This window comes from Pecten maximus, chromosome 8 (assembly GCF_902652985.1).
Source record: "Pecten maximus chromosome 8, xPecMax1.1, whole genome shotgun sequence".
NCBI classification, from domain to species: Eukaryota; Metazoa; Mollusca; class Bivalvia; order Pectinida; family Pectinidae; genus Pecten; species Pecten maximus.
Genome location: NC_047022.1, coordinates 32,566,713 through 32,585,818, shown reverse-complemented (window position 1 = coordinate 32,585,818; position 19,106 = coordinate 32,566,713). Strand labels below are relative to the sequence as shown.

Here is a 19,106-nt window from a genome sequence, read left to right as displayed (position 1 = left end):
AAATTATTTCATTTAAAAATGACCAATTCAAGATTTAGTAGAGCAAAAGAAAATTTTAATGTTTCCTTTTGAAAACATTGTATTACATTGTTTTAGGTATATATAGATGGTGGGGGGGTGGGGGGGGAAGAAACAATGAAAGTGGGAACAATCAGACAAGAGATGAAAAAAAATCATTTTGGAATAAAAACAAATTGATTATAAACTCATTGAATTGTTAGGCAAGAAAGGAAATGAAAAATAAAAAATAAAAACAAAAGATGTAAATTTTTTTTCTTTTTAAATATCTGATACAATCAGTATAATTGCTATAAACTCATGTCAAAATTTCCGGCATATTACCTGATATATTTTACTCCTATTTCAACTGTTTATTGACTTTCAACAGCAATGGAAATGTCACCATTGCATTATTGAAACATGTAGAAAAGAGTAGCAAAGCTTTGAATGTGTGAAGTCAATTGTACTTCCCAAAGGCTACCATAAATTGTTACCAGTGGAGTCGAACTAGGTGAACTGTGGAAGTGAAATAAATTTCGTACTGTCTCATAAAAATTTCAACTTTAGAAAAAATGAACATTAGGTTATGTTAGTTGATAAGATAATCTAATTTTCTGTGTAAACTCATCAGAATGCACACATAAGGTGATAATTTTATCAGGAAAGGTGGAACTACAAATTAAGTCTTGATTGAATTATACATGAATGGGAGGAATGCTCCCATGCACTTTTCAAGTCGCGATCTCTCTGATTTCTTTGGGCTTTTGTGAGTGGGGGTCATAGAGGGAATTATGGTGGACAGAAGGAGACTCTCGTTTATAATAGAGACTGCCCCACCTTCTCACTAGGGGGTGGAGCAGATATGTTTTATGACGACTTGACTCCGCATTATCCATGATTATTGTACAAATGGAATTGGAAAATTAAAGAGACACTGTAGTTTAGGAGAGACAGTGTTTTATATATGGTCCTTCAAACAATGGCAAAATAAAGATCAATTAGGAACTATTCTTAATTGGCAACAGATTTCGACATCAGTAAAGCAAGTTCCTTTGACGGTTCAACTCCTCAACTTCTTGTTGTCTGTAATAAATCTAAACACATCTTTGGATGGAACATTTGATAGGGTGTATGTTACAGCTATGAGAATGGCATTTGTTAAGTGATTTAATGCAGAAATAAACATTACAAAGTAGTCAATGGATCGCCTACAAATAGTGAATTACAAAATTACATAAATAAGCATTTCTCAAGAAAATTAATCATGATTTCGCTGAATATTTTCCATTTACTGCTTAATGGAAGGGTTGTTATTAGAAATAATGATCAGCATTACATTGTGGAAAATTAAAAAAAAAAAAAAAAAAAAGATTGATGGTTCAATTATTTACTTAATATGTTAATCAAATTTTTATATTTTTTTTTCTTTTTTTTTTTGGTTTTGTTTGGAGATGTTGAACTAAAATGCAGTGAAAATACCATAACTGATTTAATATATCCGTGGTAAAAATGTTGGTATTTCACATCAGAAGTTTTGATTATTTTATTTGTTTCTACATTTTTTTTTAAAGATTTACTAAATTATAAGAAGTAAGTTTTACTAGTGAAAGTCTATAAGGAGCTAGGATTAGCCTTTAGTTTGAATTGTAAGGTATAAAACATACAGGATATAGGCTATTTTGAGCATTGTTGAATGTATCAGTAGACTATAAAAGGTGCTATCAATACATCAGGCATTTACAGTTCTTGGTGGTCATTCGACTCAGGCTGATTGAATGAAGTATGGCACAGCAGTGGTCAGGTAATTTGGTAAAATGTCCATCTTTGGGCGTGTGCCTGGGGAGGCTTGTGGTCAGTCTGGCACCAGCTGTATTTGGTGAGAAATTTTCCACTAAGTCTTGCGTATGTCCAGCATGATTCACTTGTCTGACCAGTAGAAACGGCCACAAATCATGGTCTGCGGCAGAATACGAGTCCCAGGTTGCTGTGTGGAAACAGTGGGCACTGACACTTGACATGAAAAACAAGATGGTCTGTTGTTGTAAATAGTTGTAACACTTGTATCATCTCATCAAATTGAATGGGGTTTAAACTTTTAACAAACACTATGCTAAACCAGTTTAATGATCCTTAATTATGTCGAGTGTTGACATGATGGCGTGTGCCGTGGAGTCCCTATAGGGAAGTCATTCACAGTCCCTGAAAGGGAGCTCCCTACTTGTGGTGATGCCCCATATACAACACCCAATGATAACAATACCTGGTCTATCATTACCCAACGTACGTCCAGCGGTGAGGCACACGGCCACCACCATTAATTGCTGCAAATTAACTCGGGATAAACCCCAAGCATATTGGGAGGCAAAATCTCTGTTATGTTTCCCTTTAAATGTGAATGTTCAGTCCAGGGATCAAACTCTTCATAGAACCTGTAATGTTGGCAGTGTTATCAAAATCCCATCAGCTATTTTGTAACTATGCTTACAGATAAATGATGACAAATTTGGGATTCTATTTTGAGTTTAGAATGACAAAGGGAAAAATAGTGGTTGATCTGCTGATTGAAGTCTTGGCACGCGGCCACACGCGTAGGAGTCAAACAACACTGATGTTACATACGTTCTCCTCTTGCTAAATTATCACTCAATTAGACCAGATTTCAAATGGCAACATACAATCTGATCTGAATGCCATAATTTTTAAACACTAATGGGTGGAATATTTTGATTTTACTGAATCTAGATACATTATTGAATTCTGTAGTTAAAATCAAAATATTGGAAGAAAAAAAAAAGAATTGAAATTTTACCTTGATTTTGATAAATAAGCATTAATTAAATTGGTAACCAAAACATTCTGTTGAACCTTGTTTGAAAAAGTAATTAAGTTTAATAATCCAGAATTAAAATGTATATTATTCCAGATTCTAGAACTTAACTGCTGATATGAATCGTATATACAGTGTATATATATGTGAGAAAAATGAAATTTCACTGCCAAAATATAATAACAACGTAACGTTTTGCCTAATTTCAGGTTTGATAAGAGCAGCTCTGATATCAGACTGAAGGTCAGTATACAAGCTCAACTGTAAAATATCAGGGTTTTATTCATCTTTAATTTGTTTTGAAAGAAGTTTGCAAACATTTTAAATATACCGTACATGTTACATTGTTTAGTACAAATATGCAGATTTCTTACAGTAAGTTACTTGTCATTTGGATTTAACTCTGGTTATTTATAGAACTTTTCCATTTATCTTTTATATGTATTCCTTATTGAATTGCAATTTAAAAACAAATAAATTAATTTAGGTAAATTAATTTTAAAAAATCGGAAGATTTGGAAAATGTTGATTTGTGAATAGATTATTATCTATGTCACAACCTGGAAGTTATATTTATAGATGTATGAAAATCTGTTCACATACAACCTGACGAAAATGTTTGTTTTTATGTATCAGAGTGGCCAACCAATTCCGGAGTCCCAGCCCCCATCATCCCCAGCCTCCTCTCAGGATACCGCAGCTGAGGCACCATCCTCCTCCACCACAACTACCACCACTGGAACTGCCCCCTCCAGCCAGATCACTGAAGAGATCGCTAACGGTTACAGGTGCGACTTTTTCATTTTAAGAGGGTTTTAAAAACAAGTTTACAAAAAATAAAACCCATATGATAACCCCACTCGTGTTTGTGTCTCGCCTGGGAATCAAATCCTGGCCCTCTTGGTAATGTTTTTATCCACTGCAACTCTACCACCTACTACCTTGAGTTAACAGCTGTAGAAAGTTCTTGTGTGAGATTTTGTCTCAAAGATAGCCCTAAATAGATTTGATAATACAATTGTCAAAAGTTACAGACCAAAGGTAAGACAAAGAGAAAACTACTTTGTTACCAGGTACAGAAAGTTCTGGGGTGAGATTTTATCTTGAGATCTCTCCCTAGAAAGATTTGATAAAGAAATCATCATAAGTTACAGAGACCTTCCAAACGATGAGACTATATTCCTTTTGTACACACATATTTGGAGAACGTATTAAAAGTTAATTGCATTCCCTAGCGAATCGGTAGAAACCTCCTCTAAGAAATGAAATACAGCTAAAAGTAACAGAGATACAGAACCATGGTGTTTGTTCCATTTGATAATTTGTTTTTTGATATTTGTGAAAATAATAAAACTTTGATTGTATTTTGAAGTGAATGACATTGTGGAAAGTACATATCTCACTTGCAACAACACTTCTAAGTAATGTACTGGTATAATGAAAATTGAAGAAAGTGAGAAGAAATCACTTGCGTGATGAAATTAACATTCAGCATACAAATCATAAAAGCAGTCGGAGTGTCTCCGATTACGTTTGCCTGTAATCAGGGAAGGATGATGATCCCTTGTATTTTCACATCAATAAAGAACAGTGTGTTTAGTTAGTGCAGTAGATGATAGTGGATTCTGTGTTATAGCAGAGCCAAACCTGATTACTACACCTGGAATAGACATGGGTCGAACCAAATGTGTTTATTTGTCACCTACAGGTGTGACTTTCAATTTCAGGTAAAGAAGATTGCTAATTAGACAGGAACGGCAGTGATTAGTGGTCGGTAATTTCTACACAGTAATCCCTGCTATTCTGTAAGCAAGTCTACATAATCATCCATCATACATATATCTAATGACGTCCCTGACAAACAGAATGACTTAAAGTACAATCAACCCTCTGTCTGTCCGGCCTGTCCTTTTGATCTCGGGTCTTTTGAGGTTAAAACAATTCAAAGTGTATAGGTGGAGTGTTCTTAAAAAAAAGGCTTAAATCTTCATTGAACTATCTTAGTAATCTTTTCTAGTATGTTTATATAAGTTACTTACATTAAACTATCTTAGCGATCGTTTCTAGTATGTTTATATAGTTACTGACATTAAATTATCTTAGCGATCGTTTCTAGTATGTTTATATTGTTACTTACATTAAACTATCTTAGCAATCGTTTCTAGTATGTTTATATTGTTACTTATATTAAATTATCTTGGCAATCGTTTCTAGTATGTTTATATTGTTACTTACATTAAACTATCTTAGTAATCTTTTCTAGTATGTTTATATAGTTATAATTACTTACATTAAACTATCTTGGCAATCTTTTCTAGTATGTTTATATTGTTACTTATATTAAATTATCTTGGCAATCGTTTCTAGTATGTTTATATTGTTACTTACATTAAACTATCTTAGCAATCGTTTCTAGTATGTTTATATTGTTACTTATATTAAATTATCTTGGCAATCGTTTCTAGTATGTTTATATTGTTACTTACATTAAACTATCTTAGCAATCTTTTCTAGTATGTTTATATTGTTACTTATATTAAATTATCTTACCAATCGTTTAATGGTGCAGCCAATGAAAAAATGGTGCAGCCAATAAAACAATGGTACAGCCAATAAAAAATAGTGCAGCCAATGAAAAAATGGTGCAGCCAATGAAAAAATGGTGCAGTCAATGAAAACATGGTACAGCCAATGAAAATGGTGCAGCCAATAACAAATGGTGCAGCCAATGAAAAAATGGTGCGGCCAATGAAAAAATGGTGCAGCCAATAAAAAAAAAATGGTGCAGCCAATGAAAAAATGGAGCAGCCAATAAAAAAAATGGTGCAGCCAATAAAAACTGGTGCAGCCAATAAAAATGGTACAGCCAATAAAAAAAATGGTGCGGCCAATGAAAAAATGGTGCAGCCAATAAAAAAAAAAATGGTGCAGCCAATGAAAAAATGGAGCAGCCAATAAAAAAAATGGTGCAGCCAATAAAAAATGGTGCAGCCAATGAATAAATGGTGCAGCCAATGAAAAAAAGGTGCAGCCAATAAAAAAAATGGTGCAGCCAATAAAAAATGGTGCACCCAATGAAGAAATAGTGCAGCCAATGAAGAAATGGTACAGCCAATGAAAAAATGGTGCAGCCAATGAAGAAATGGTGCAGCCAATAAAAAAATGGTGCAGTCAATAAAAAATGGTGCAGCCAATAAAAATGGTGCAGCCAATAAAAAAATGGTGCAGCCAATGAAAAAATGGTACAGCCAATGAAAAAATGGTACAGCCAATGAAAATGGTGCAACCAATGAAAAAATGGTACAGCCAATGAAAAAATGGTGCAGCCAATGAACAAATGGTACAGCCAATGAAAAAATGGTACAGCCAATGAAAATGGTGCAACCAATGAAAAAATGGTGCAGCCAATAAAAAAAATGGTGCAGCCAATGAAAAAATGGTACAGCCAATGAAAAAATGGTGCAGCCAATGAAAAAATGGTGCAGCCAATAAAAAAATGGTACAGCCAATGAAAAAATGGTGCAGCCAATAAAAAAATGGTGCAGCCAATAAAAAATGGTGCCGCCAATGAAAAATGCTCCATTGTGGTTTCCATATTGCTACCAGTATGTTTATACTTACATGTATGGTATTTTTTTTATCTAATACCATACAAAAACAGTTCAACGCTTATATATACATTCCTTTTGCTTGTTTTATTTTTTAAATGCTATAATTCATATTTAAAATTCATAATTCCCGCCTTACCGACAGTCAGCAGATTTTTTTGTCAGTTGTTTGAACAACCGGAACATGGTCGCATGCTTTTTGGCAAACAAAATAGTATATTGAAAATCAAAAAAAAAAAAGCTCAATTTTGTTAATCATTTTATTATCAACGTAATGCGCAAATGGCATATTTTTTATAACAAATAATGTAGACAAATTAATTAGTCGTTAAACTTAATTATCCTGGATATTGTAGTTCCGGTTTGTGTTGTATTAATACGCTGATAAGTGTAGCGCATGATGGATGGCATTTAAACGAACATCAATGCCTGTGCTCTCAAACAGACTATATAGTGACAATGCCAGACAAATATAAATATATACTTGTAAATATTTTAATCATGTTTATGTACAGGACAAGTCTTCGGTACTTTTTACCGCCTCAGTGGGTGATGGACAAAGTAAATATTTTAATCATGTTTATGTACAGGACAAGTCTTCGGTACTTTTTACCGCCTCAGTGGGTGATGGACAAAGATGCCATATCAACCATGTCTCTAGAAGAGCTGGCTGCCTTCCCTCTTGATGACTTCTTCGACCATTATGAAAAAGGACTCCGGAAGGTAAGCTTTTGGAACTTCCATCAGTATGCTTGGCAAAGAAAATAGTATCACAAATCACAGGTGTAATGAATAATAAGTATGTATTGTAATTGATTTGTTTTGGAAAACAGTATTTTTTAGTCAAAATAATTTGTGAATTTTTTAACTGTGATATAATGTCTGCAGATTTGTCCTGAGGACTTGATGGTGATTGTTTATTGTGTCAATGGCAATACTTGACAAGTCATTCAATAATTTTTTAATGACATTACAAGCAATCGCATGATTCTAAAAGGTCTAGATATATTGTACATAACAATACCAATCTAAAAACACAAGATATTCCCGTCAATATCTAATTCTATATAAACAAAAAATATCAAAGATAGTCTAATGAATGCACATTACCATCATTTTATTTTGTTTTGGTACCTGAATTTAATTGTGATATATACATTTAGTTTCACATAGCTTCATGAAACTTCGTCATCTTTCTGTCCTGTTTGTATGTTCAATTGGTAGTGTTAGTCTGTCACTAACAGGTTTAATTTCATTTGTTGCAGTTGGTTGGAAATTTCCAAACAGAGGCAACACAACGAAAACAGGAATGTGAAGCATCCATGGCGAAACTTTCTGCTGTTCGCAAACTTATTGCTAAACTTCTCAAGTCTATCAATGAGGTAAGTCGTGACAGTATGTGAGTCAGCAGTCAGGTGGGAATGTGGGGCAAGTGTTTAGTTTCAGACTGCAGAAGTTTCCAAAAGGAAAATCTCATTCTCCTTGTAAGCGTGGTTATTACATGCTTACATCGCTACAATCCTCCATTTGTCAGTGACAATTTTTGAGTTATATGATTTAGTGCTTCAGCTTTCTGTGATGCACAGAAATGTATTATTGTTTTATGTTGTGATCGTCATAATTTAGCACATCAGATTTAATGAGAATGGACTAAGATATGATAAATGGTGAATATATGATTGTATATATGAAATATTGAGACATTAAAACCTGTCTTTGATTAAAAAAAACAAAAAAAAAACATATTCTCGAATTCCCATATAATGTTCAGTTCTACTTAAATGTTTGAGAAAATTTGGCTTATTAGCAGACAATCTTAGTAAAGTCTTAGCTTTGAGATTCTTCACCTTGGAGAAAAATCAGTTTTGCTTTAATGATATGTTAATGCTAACATGTGATTTGATTGGCTTTCTGGAAATTGTCTCGATAAAAGTGTTTTCAAAATGATTTTGGCTCGAAAATGAAATTAAGAGTTACTGACTTGATTCTTTTCATTAGTGAACATGGCTGTATCATGGATATCAATTTGGAAAGAAATCACTGACAAAATTAAACTTTAAATCTCCGACTACTATTCTGTGGAACTTAATGGACCTATATTAGCGATGTATTAGCTAAACATTGACTAATGACTTTGCTTTATGCCAAGTTGATACAGATGTATATATAATCGTATTAAAAGAAGACATTATTAATGGAAATGGCTAGAGGTCTAATTGAAATAAAATTCTCGGAGTCCGGTAACCAAGACGAAGACCGTCAGAAATCTAATGAAGGACAAACCATGTATATTGTGTGGCGACAAGATAAAAGCTATATGACTGTAAAAGCAGAAGTTGAAGAGGCTTGAATTTGTGCATATGACTTTGATGTGAATTTACTTGGTTTAAAAGTAGGCTGGCACCTTTGTTACACGCAGTTGATAATTTTTGTGTAACATTTTGGATCCAGATTCCATCTCTTTACCGCCAGCTTTAATGAAAGTTGCATCAGTGAGTGGCCGTGCTCTGACGAACACTCATTAGCAACCGTTGCCACAAATATTTAAGTCAATATTTTTGGCTTTTGATGCAGTATGCTTACAGAAGCAGCACATTTGGGGGAACACACAAAGAGAATGCGGTCTAGACTACACAGACTTGTACACAGAACTGATTTAAATGGAAAAGATTGGAAAATTTATCAAGATTTAAAAGTAAATTTGCTGATTAGCAACAGAGGGCGTATAACTGGTACATACAGATTAGTGTTCTGTGATGGTATTGGTCCACCACATCACTAGTGTGTTCTGTGATGGTATTGGTCCACCACATCACTAGTAAACCATGTACAGGTCTTGTGAAAGTTGAAAGCATGTTTCTTATTTCTCCTCCTAATGTGGAGAATTGTGTGCATTATCTGTTGTCAATGGTACTACATACCAGATATACACTGTAGTAGTCTTCAGCTCAATGACTTCATTTTGTAAATTATAAATACACAGTGCTCGCTATCATTGTATATCAAAGACATATACTGCAACAGCCCATACCTAGACACGAGGCTAAGGAATCTGTAATCTAGGCCTACTGACACCCACCTACCATTCCTTAACCTCTTACTTGCACAGATGACTAACACCCAGTGACACAACACTATTAGACGACTAACACCCAGTGACACAACACTATTAGACGACTAACACCCAGTGACACAACACTATTAGACCCTTTAACAAAGTCTGGTAAGACCCGCCATACCTATGACCCTTGCCTACTGACACCCAGACTTAGGCCTAATAACACCTTAACTGGTCTCACCCTCTTACCCAGGATCAACTCCACGAACACTCCATGAACACCCACCTACAGAGGCCTATTAACCTTACAAACCCAGGTCCATGAACACCCACCTACAGAGGCCTATTAACCTTACAAACCCAGGTCCATGAACATCCACCTACAGAGGCCTATTAACCTTACAAACCCAGGTCCATGAACACCCACCTACAGAGGCCTATTAACCTTACAAACCCAGGTCCATGAACACCCACCTACAGAGGCCTATTAACCTTACAAACCCAGGTCCATGAACATCCACCTACAGAGGCCTATTAACCTTACAAACCCAGGTCCATGAACACCCACCTACAGAGGCCTATTAACCTTACAAACCCAGGTCCATGAACACCCACCTACTGAGGCCTATTAACCTTACAAACCCAGGTCCATGAACACCCACCTACTAAGGCCTATTAACCTTACAAACCCAGGTCCATGAACACCCACCTACAGAGGCCTATTAACCTTACAAACCCAGGTCCATGAACACCCACCTACTAAGGCCTATTAACCCTAAAATCCCAGGTCCATGAACACCCACCTACTGAGGCATATTAACCTTACAAACCCAGGTCCATGAACACCCACCTACAGAGGCCTATTAACCCTAAACTCCCAGGCCATGAACACCCACCTACTGAGGCCTATTAACCTTACCAACCCAGGTCCATGAACACCTACAATCCCAAGCTTACCGACACCCATTGACCAAGGCTTACTGACACCCATTGACCAAGGCCTACTGACACCCATTGACCAAGGCCTACTGACACCCCTTGACCAAGGCCTACTGACACCCATTGACTCAGTCCTGCTGACACCCATTGACCAAGGCCTACTGACACCCATTGACCAAGGCCTACTGACACCCATTGACCAAGGCCTACTGACACCCATTGACCAAGGCCTACTGACACCCATAGACCAAGGCCTACTGACACCCATTGACCAAGGCCTACTAACACCCATTGACCAAGGCTTACTGACACCCATTGACCAAGGCCTACTGACACCCATTGACTTAGTCCTGCTGACACCCATTGACCAAGGCCTACTGACACCCATTGACCAAGGCCTACTGACACCCATTGACCAAGGCCTACTGACACCAATTGACCAAGGCTTACTGACACCCATTGACCAAGGCCTACTAACACCCATTGACTAAGGCTTACTGACACCCATTGACTTAGTCCTGCTGACACCCATTGACCAAGGCCTACTGACACCCATTGACCAAGGCCTACTAACACCCATTGACTAAGTCCTGCTGACCATCTCACCAAGGATTATTAACACATATGCTGCAATTTATTGCTAATTTCTCATAAAAGAGGAAGTAGAAATTTTCATTGATTAATATATTTGACAGGAAATAAATTTCAGAAATAGATAACTTTAGCACCTGTGATGGATTTAAAATGGAATCTGAAATAAGCTTTTTGAAGAATTGAAACTTAAATCTGGTAAAATCAATTGCTTTCGTGTAGTATAAGGATGGCAGTGAAACATTATCTTTATATATCATTCTGTATTTAAAAGGTTGATTACTAGTGTACTACTCGAAATGATTTTCCAAGTTAGCTTTGTTGTTTTAGAACTTGGTTTAAATCTAGTAGAGTTCAATACAGGATAGCGTTATTGGTTTATTGTCTAAAGCTTGTATTGGAAGGAACATTATCCTACTCATAACTTTTTTAGACTACACACATCTGCAGAGACCAAAGCCAGCATGGTATCTATGATGGGACTGGCAAAGCATCGGAGTAAATCAAAGGGCACATCATTAATAGGGGCACACGATAAAACGTCACAGTACATACAAAAACAATTGTGTCCTCATCAGATAGTGTGTGGTATCAGAGGCTGAGTGGCATCTCTGAAAGCAAGCCATACATCTTGTCATCAATATTCATTATGGGACGTCACGACCGATAAGGAAATGCCCAGTATTTGCATCGATCTCGGCCTCCAGGAATTAATTGGCATACATATGGCTAAGTGTTGACAAATGTTCACACCTCTCCTACAGCTGATAACGGACCGGACAGAATGAAGAATTTCCTGGTGGGGAGTAATGGCCATCCTGGATAAATGATGCTGCATCTCTTGTAAAGATCACACCAGTTCTAATTCTCTTAGTCACATCTCATGCTAGGGAACCTCTTTTTTTCTCACTCGTAATCTCATCTCTCACACTAGGAAACCTTTTCACTCACTCATAGTCTCATCTGTTGCGCTAAGAAACCTTTTCTCTCACTTGTAGTCACATATCATGATGGCTAACCTCTTTTCTCTCATTCAGTTAAATCTCATGATGGGTAACCTCTTCTCTCAATCAGCCACATCTCTCATGATGGGTAACCTTTTTTCTCTCACTCAGTCACATCTCTCATGAGGGGTAACCTCTTTTCTCTCATTCAGTTACATCTCATGATGGGTAACCGCTTTTCTCTCACTCAGTCATATCTCATTGTGGTAACCTCTTTTCTCTCACTCAGTCATATCTCTCATGATGGGTAACCTCTTTCTCTCACTCAGTCATATCTCATTGTGGGTAACCTCTTTTCTCTCACTCAGTCATATCTCTCATGTTGGGTAATCTCTTTTCTCTCATTCAGTTATATCTCTCATAATGGGTAACCTCTCACTCATGCATTCACATCTCTCATGGTGGGTAACATCTTTTCTCTCAGTCATATCAAATTGTGGGTAACCTCTTTTCTCTCACTCGGTCACAACTTTCTCTCACTCAGTCTTTTGACTTCATCAACTCTTCCACACTGGTCACCTTGATCTTCTGTTTCTCTTAAGTTACATCTCATAATTGTCACCTGTCTTTTGTATGTCTTGGTGACATCTCACAATTGTCACCTCGGCCTTTTGTCACTTCTAGTCACATCTCACAATTGTCACCTCGGCCTTTTGTCCATTCTAGTCACATCTCACAATTGTCACCTCAGCCTTTTGTCCCTTCTAGTCACATCTCACAATTGTCACCTCGGCCTTTTGTCTCTTCTAGTCACATCTCACAATTGTCACCACGGCCTTTTGTCTCTTCTAGTCACATCTCACAATTGTCACCTGGGTCTTTTGTCAGTCCGTGTCACATCTATATCTGGCACAAGTCACCTGGGTCTTTCGTAAATCTGTGTCACATCTACATCTGGCGTTAGTCACCTGGATCTTTCGTAAGTCCTTGTCACATTTACATCTGGCGTTAGTCACCAGGATCTTTTGTCAGTCCGTGTCACATCTATACCTGGCATTAGTCACCTGGGTCTTTCGTAAATCTGTGTCACATCTACATCTGGCGTTAGTCACCTGGATCTTTCGTAAGTCCTTGTCACATTTACATCTGGTGGTAGTCACCTGGTTCTTTTGTCAGTCCGTGTCACATCTATATCTGGCATTAGTCACCTGGTTCTTTCGTCAGTCTTTGTCACATCTACACCTGGTGTTAGTCACCTTGGTCTTTTGTTGGTCCCAGTCATGTCTCCATCTCAGGATGGTCACCTTGGTCTTTTTTCTCTCCCATTCGTATTTTCCAATAATCCTCATAGTTCTTTTTAAAAGTATTTCCTTAAAGAATATATGCTATCTTGCTTATCTGTCCTCTGATTTTCTTAGATAACTCTTGCTTATCTGTCCTCTGATTTTCTTAGATAGCTCTTGTTTATCTGCCCTCTGATTTTCTTAGATAGCTCTTGTTTATCTGCCCTCTGATTTTCTTAGATAACTCTTGTTTATCTGCCCTCTGATTTTCTTAGATAGCTCTTGTTTATCTGCCCTCTGATTTTCTTAGATAACTCTTGTTTATCTGCCCTCTGATTTTCTTAGATAACTCTTGTTTATCTGCCCTCTGCAATTTTTGATGTGTTGCAGCATAGGGTTTGATGATAAACACAACAGACTTGTAAGTCTCAACTGAAAATCAATGATATTTATTAAAAAAAAAATGAGTTGTCCTAGTTCTTAATAGACTTGACATTTCCATTTGTGTGTATAAATATGCTGTCACTAGCAGGTAATAAATTCCAGCAAGGTTTAATTGATGACCAGACTTAGTTTTATGTATGTGTGAATATGAAGCTATATAGCTTGAATAAGACTTAAACAATGCTGTCCAGACTTGAGTGACAGGTTGGGATGTAGCTTCTGACTCTAAAGTACCCGAAGCCCAGTAATAGGTGCGAGATTGTCCTGTCGGGGTGGCAAGATCAAACGGCCAGATTGGACAGACAGCTGTTCATTTGTGGTTGGTTGTGTGTAATCACATCTCTATCAGTCTTGTATCACTACGCCATGGACACAACACTCAGTCTTATCATGTGTCCAATTTATGGATCATCTCCCTCATAAAACATAAACATTGAATTGCAGATTAGAGAGGCTACATTTGTAGTGAGTTTAATACGCTTGTGTGTAAGGGCTAAGGTACCCTTCTATCATGTAGCTCTAGCTTTTTCATTGACTTTAAATAGATTTTTTGAATAGCTGTGACTTGGGGTGTGAATTCCTCCATCTCTGTCGCAGACAGTGGACACCGTGCTGTGAGGAAGATTCAAGTCATATTTGTGAAATCTTACTTGCTATAAAACGAAATTTAGTATTTTTCTCAAGTTTTAAAAGTCATAAAACTGTATAGAACCACAGCCTATCGTAACATGAAAGAAATTTCATGGTGCAACAAGGAATTGTGAAAAAAATGAATGACTTGTTTGAGGTGATTATTTAAATTTGACTTTCGGAAGAAAACTTTTTTGTCACTGATGAGCGAAAGCAATGTTTGCCACTTTGCAGAAAGTTTAGGGGGCCACCCAAACATTTAATTAATGGTTTACCTGTGCATGCCCGTAGGTAGGTTTATCAGCTCTGACCCTGTTATACCTCCACTGTCAAACACTAAAGTGATCCCCGCTTTAATGGTCGGGCTATAATTACAGGAATGAGCCTTTGGAGATGGTAGTCAGCAGGTAGATAATGAGGAGAAAACAGTAGGAGGCTTGGGGCCACCTCGCTACCGTCTTACATAATAACTCACACACACAACAAAAACAATGGGTGATTTATTGATCTCGATTAAAGTACATTATAAAGAATAACAAAGCAATTAATAAAAAGGTTATAAGCAAACTCTATAGGCACCATCAAGTGTTATTTATGATGGAATTGTGTTCGTAAAAGATAAAAGAGGGGAGAAGTTTCATTAAACATATAATTTATTATCATAGAATAAAAAAATATTGGTGTGAAGGTATCATAATTAATCAACACAATGAGAAAAAGTAACAAAGTCTGTGAGTCAGGAGACAGTGGAAGCGCTGCCATTTCACTGTATATTGAGATTTATCATTAGCACAGGTGTCAGAGGAAATATACACATTGTTTTGATATTTGATTTATTGGAACAATTAGGTAGAAGTAGATGATATTTTATAATGATGAGACACTTTGTAAGTTTACACAAAATGTCAGTGATTTACATGAAGTTTATCAAATAAAGTAAAAATTAATGGCTCTAAGGAGCAGTTTATAATTGAGAGATTTTGGTTTAGATAAATTATGTCTAAGGCCTATGTTCTTTTATTTTTGGCAAAATATGTTTACCATGAAAATTGTACACACATGATTTTATAGTGAAGCAGCATATATGTGTAATTCGTTTGAAATGTTTTTGTTTTGATATTTCAGGAATTCGATATTGATCCAGAAGCTGACGGTGAACAGGTGGATGAACTCTTGGCAGCATGTGTGAAACAGGCTGTGCAATCACAGCCCTGAGATTTTGGAATCTGGATCTGGATCACACAGAGGCTTTGGACATCAAACTCCAAGTCTCTCAGATGTTTTAAAGTTTAAAATTCCAGATTTAGTTTAATTGACAATATTTTCCTGGATTGGGAATTAGACCATTGATCTGATATGATCTTGGGAAAAAAATATAAGCCAATAAATGGAGCTTATGGACTGAAGAGGGGATCTAGATTCTGTACCTGAAGACTTTGATTTTCAAGACAATATATGAATAAAAGTGATGGTACATAGGGTTTAGAATTGATTGTAAAGATCTGTACAAAGCAGAAGTTTGCGTAATAGAATTAACCTGTTCTCCCAAACTTTCTGTATTGAACTCCACTTGACTTGGATTCTTCCATTTTGTATTGAAAGTGAAACAGGTGTTGTGAGCTGTAAAGATATTTCAAATGCAATTGGACCGAAAACTACAGCAGTAACATTAGTTTCAACTTGAGCTGTGTTGATATGATAACTGGCCAGGAGTATTGTGATGGTGTAATTATAATTTTCAGCATCATATGAACATGTATATTTTAAACATTTTCTTCAAAGCAACATCTTCACGTGACCCATGTGAAGTTGAACTACAAGTTTAACTGTTGGTTATTTGCCATAATTTATTACTTTGATCATTAAGTAATTGCGAATCATTCATGCTCTCACTATTTCATGCTTTCTAAACTTCTGTACAGAAAATGACAGTATCGAAGCATAAAACTAAGAACGTAATTATATAAGCTGTCACATACCTGCAAAATATTGTTGATGAGACATGATTTGTTGTTGTCATCTTGTGATTGTCCTGAATGAGGAATCCCTTAGTCTCAACCATACCTTTATAACTCAACCATAACTTTATAAGGGAATTCCAACAGTGTGGATACAATGGTCCAGGGTAAGAGAAAGAAATGTCCCACCACATAGTTTGTCTATGTAAACAGATTTAGAATGGTTATGTACAGGTGGATAGCAGTGGATACTTATTATTAGCACTACCAACCTATACTTCTCTGTACATATTGTCGCTAATAGGGACTTTAAACCCTTCTTTAACTGTTACCTTAAGGAATATACTGTTCTAAAAAACATTTTGTCCTCAACTTCCAACATAATTAACATTTAGTTTATTTAAAATCATAGAGCACTTGTGTAAATATGACAGAAATGTGTTTGCTATGGAGAAGTCATATATGTAAGAAAGCGGACACAACCAACACTTCCAGGTGACAAAACCTCTGATGTCATATAGCCTCATCATATCATTAGATCACCTGACCAAGAGATTGTACATATGTAAATATTGCGTGTACATACTTAGGCTGTTGTATATACTACATAAACCATATATATCATTATTATATATCAAACATACAATCATTTTAACTGTTTTCTCAAACTTACAGCGCTTCTCTTTAGCTCCTTAAAGTAAAGTACATATGTTTACCGTCAGTAAAACCTAAATTGTGGTTGTATGTTTTTTTAATTCTGATGAATGCTATCTTGTTTTACACTGGTTTGTTAAACATGTAAAAGCTTGGAAAGCAGATATTTGCAGAAATATATATATGAACATTTGTCACTTACTTTGACAAGGAAAATTGTTATGTGCATAATAATAAGAGACTTCCTGTGGAATATTTACACTTGTTGGTGCATTGCTGGTATCTATAAAACACATATATCGGATTGTGAAAGGTCGAAACTTTTACCCAATTAAAAAAATCACTACCACCACAGGAAACTTGTATATGATGATAATGGGGGGAAACTGACATTTCTTCAACAGTAGACGAAACTTTTAGAACAGAACAATACACCAGAATTATTGTGCAAGTAGAATAAAAAGAATTTTATATCGAGAGTAATCAAACCCTAAAAGATACACCTTTCTTTCTTTCTTTCTCAGAACTGTTAAATTGTTGAATAAAATTTTAAAAATGTGTTCATTTTGCTTTTATATAAAACATGACGAAAGTATTATTTGAATTTCCATGTCTTATCAGCAAAATAGGTCTGGTGAGAAATTGTAAAAGGCATATTTGATGCCTTACCCATCTCATTAGTAATCAAGTCAAAGACCAAAACCATATACATGTATACAACATAAATAATGTTGTTTGACATTACTTAGTTCATGATAATGTCATTCTAAATAGGTTGAATGCTAATACGACTGTGTATACATGAGTGAACATTTTTATTTTTTATTTTCTCTCTATATTTGATGTGTTGTAAGTGGGAGAGGACATCTTTATTATTTCTCTCCTCATATTGAGTGTATTAGGCAGCATAGCGTGCTGTGTTGTTGTTCATCAGCATTTCACCATGTAGAGATATTCTTGTGTTGTATTAGTGATTAGTGTGTTCTCATATCCTTTAATGCTTTGTTAATACAAGTTAAATGTCACATTTCCACTTCAAATGTATTTTAAAAACTTTTCATTTCGTGAGTTTGATACAGAATGATGTGAACAAGTACATTACTGTGGTCAAATTATTTGATATCAAAGACTTCAGTTGAATATATTTTGTATTTAAATTTGTAGATCATTTATGTCTCGCAGTTTCCTAAAAATATTTTGTTGTCACAAATGCAGGTTTTTAACAAATCCATTTAAAAAGAAAGAAGTTTATTCACAGGTTAGGAGACATTTACAACAAGATCTGTATCAGAAGTATAGTGTACAGTAATTAAACCACACATCGACATGTACCAAAGTATCGTGTGAAGAGTCATGTTGCAGGGAGTTCCTAACATTTCACTGTAAATAGCACAGGACAGCTGTTTATCTACATAACAATAATAATAATAATCTAGCCTGTTTAGAGTTTTAATATGACTATCTCTCTATGTCCACTTGTGTCAAGCTTTTGGTTTTAATACATTTTAAAGATGAGAGTTATTTATAAGCCAAAAATATGTCGCATCATGTAACGCTGTTAGAATTCTAAAATGTTTATGATTTGTTATTCAGATTTGATAATAAAATTTTAGGTCATCAGCTGAGACAAAGTCTCAAGTGACCTATTCTAATCGCCTTTTGTCCGTCGTCGTCCGTCCGTAAACAATTTACATTCGACTTCTTCTCCAAAACCCCTTAACCAAATTCAATGAAAGTTGGTAGGAAGCTTCTATTGCTAAATGTCAACCAATATTTTGAATTATATGGTCCTCACCCCCAAGGGGCCTAAGGGGCGGGGCTAAAAAGGGTCAAATTGACTGAAATTTCAAAAATCTTCTTCTCTACTCTCAGATATGGTGGAATCAAACACTCTTCATAGATGGAAGGGTCTTAAGGTGCTTTACCAAATTGAGAATTTCGTGACCCTAGGGTCTCACACTTGCCCCTGGGGAGGGGGTAAACTTTACTATAGTTTATAGAGGGAAATCACATTTTTGACTTTTATTTGTTTGATTTCTATTGGAATTAATTCTAACTTTGTTAACATTATTAGCTTGGGATGACAGCTTAATGGTATGCACATGTTGGCCCTGACTGACCCTTAGGGACTGAATGGTGGGGCCAAAAATGGTCAATTAAATCAACTGAA

At 35.9% G+C, this 19,106-nt stretch overlaps 1 protein-coding gene across 1 annotated transcript in view; it reads left to right on the top strand.

The window, feature by feature from the left end:
• Positions 1-18,589, top strand: part of LOC117333233 (ATPase MORC2-like) — a 75,227-nt gene extending 56,638 nt beyond the window's left edge. Inside the window, 5 exon segments of the mRNA XM_033892424.1 lie at positions 3,037-3,070; positions 3,464-3,615; positions 7,026-7,158; positions 7,701-7,817; positions 15,450-18,589. Of these exon segments, the coding sequence (XP_033748315.1) occupies positions 3,037-3,070; positions 3,464-3,615; positions 7,026-7,158; positions 7,701-7,817; positions 15,450-15,539 (526 nt within the window). The 3' untranslated portion in view covers positions 15,540-18,589.
• The last annotated feature ends 517 nt before the right edge of the window (positions 18,590-19,106 follow it).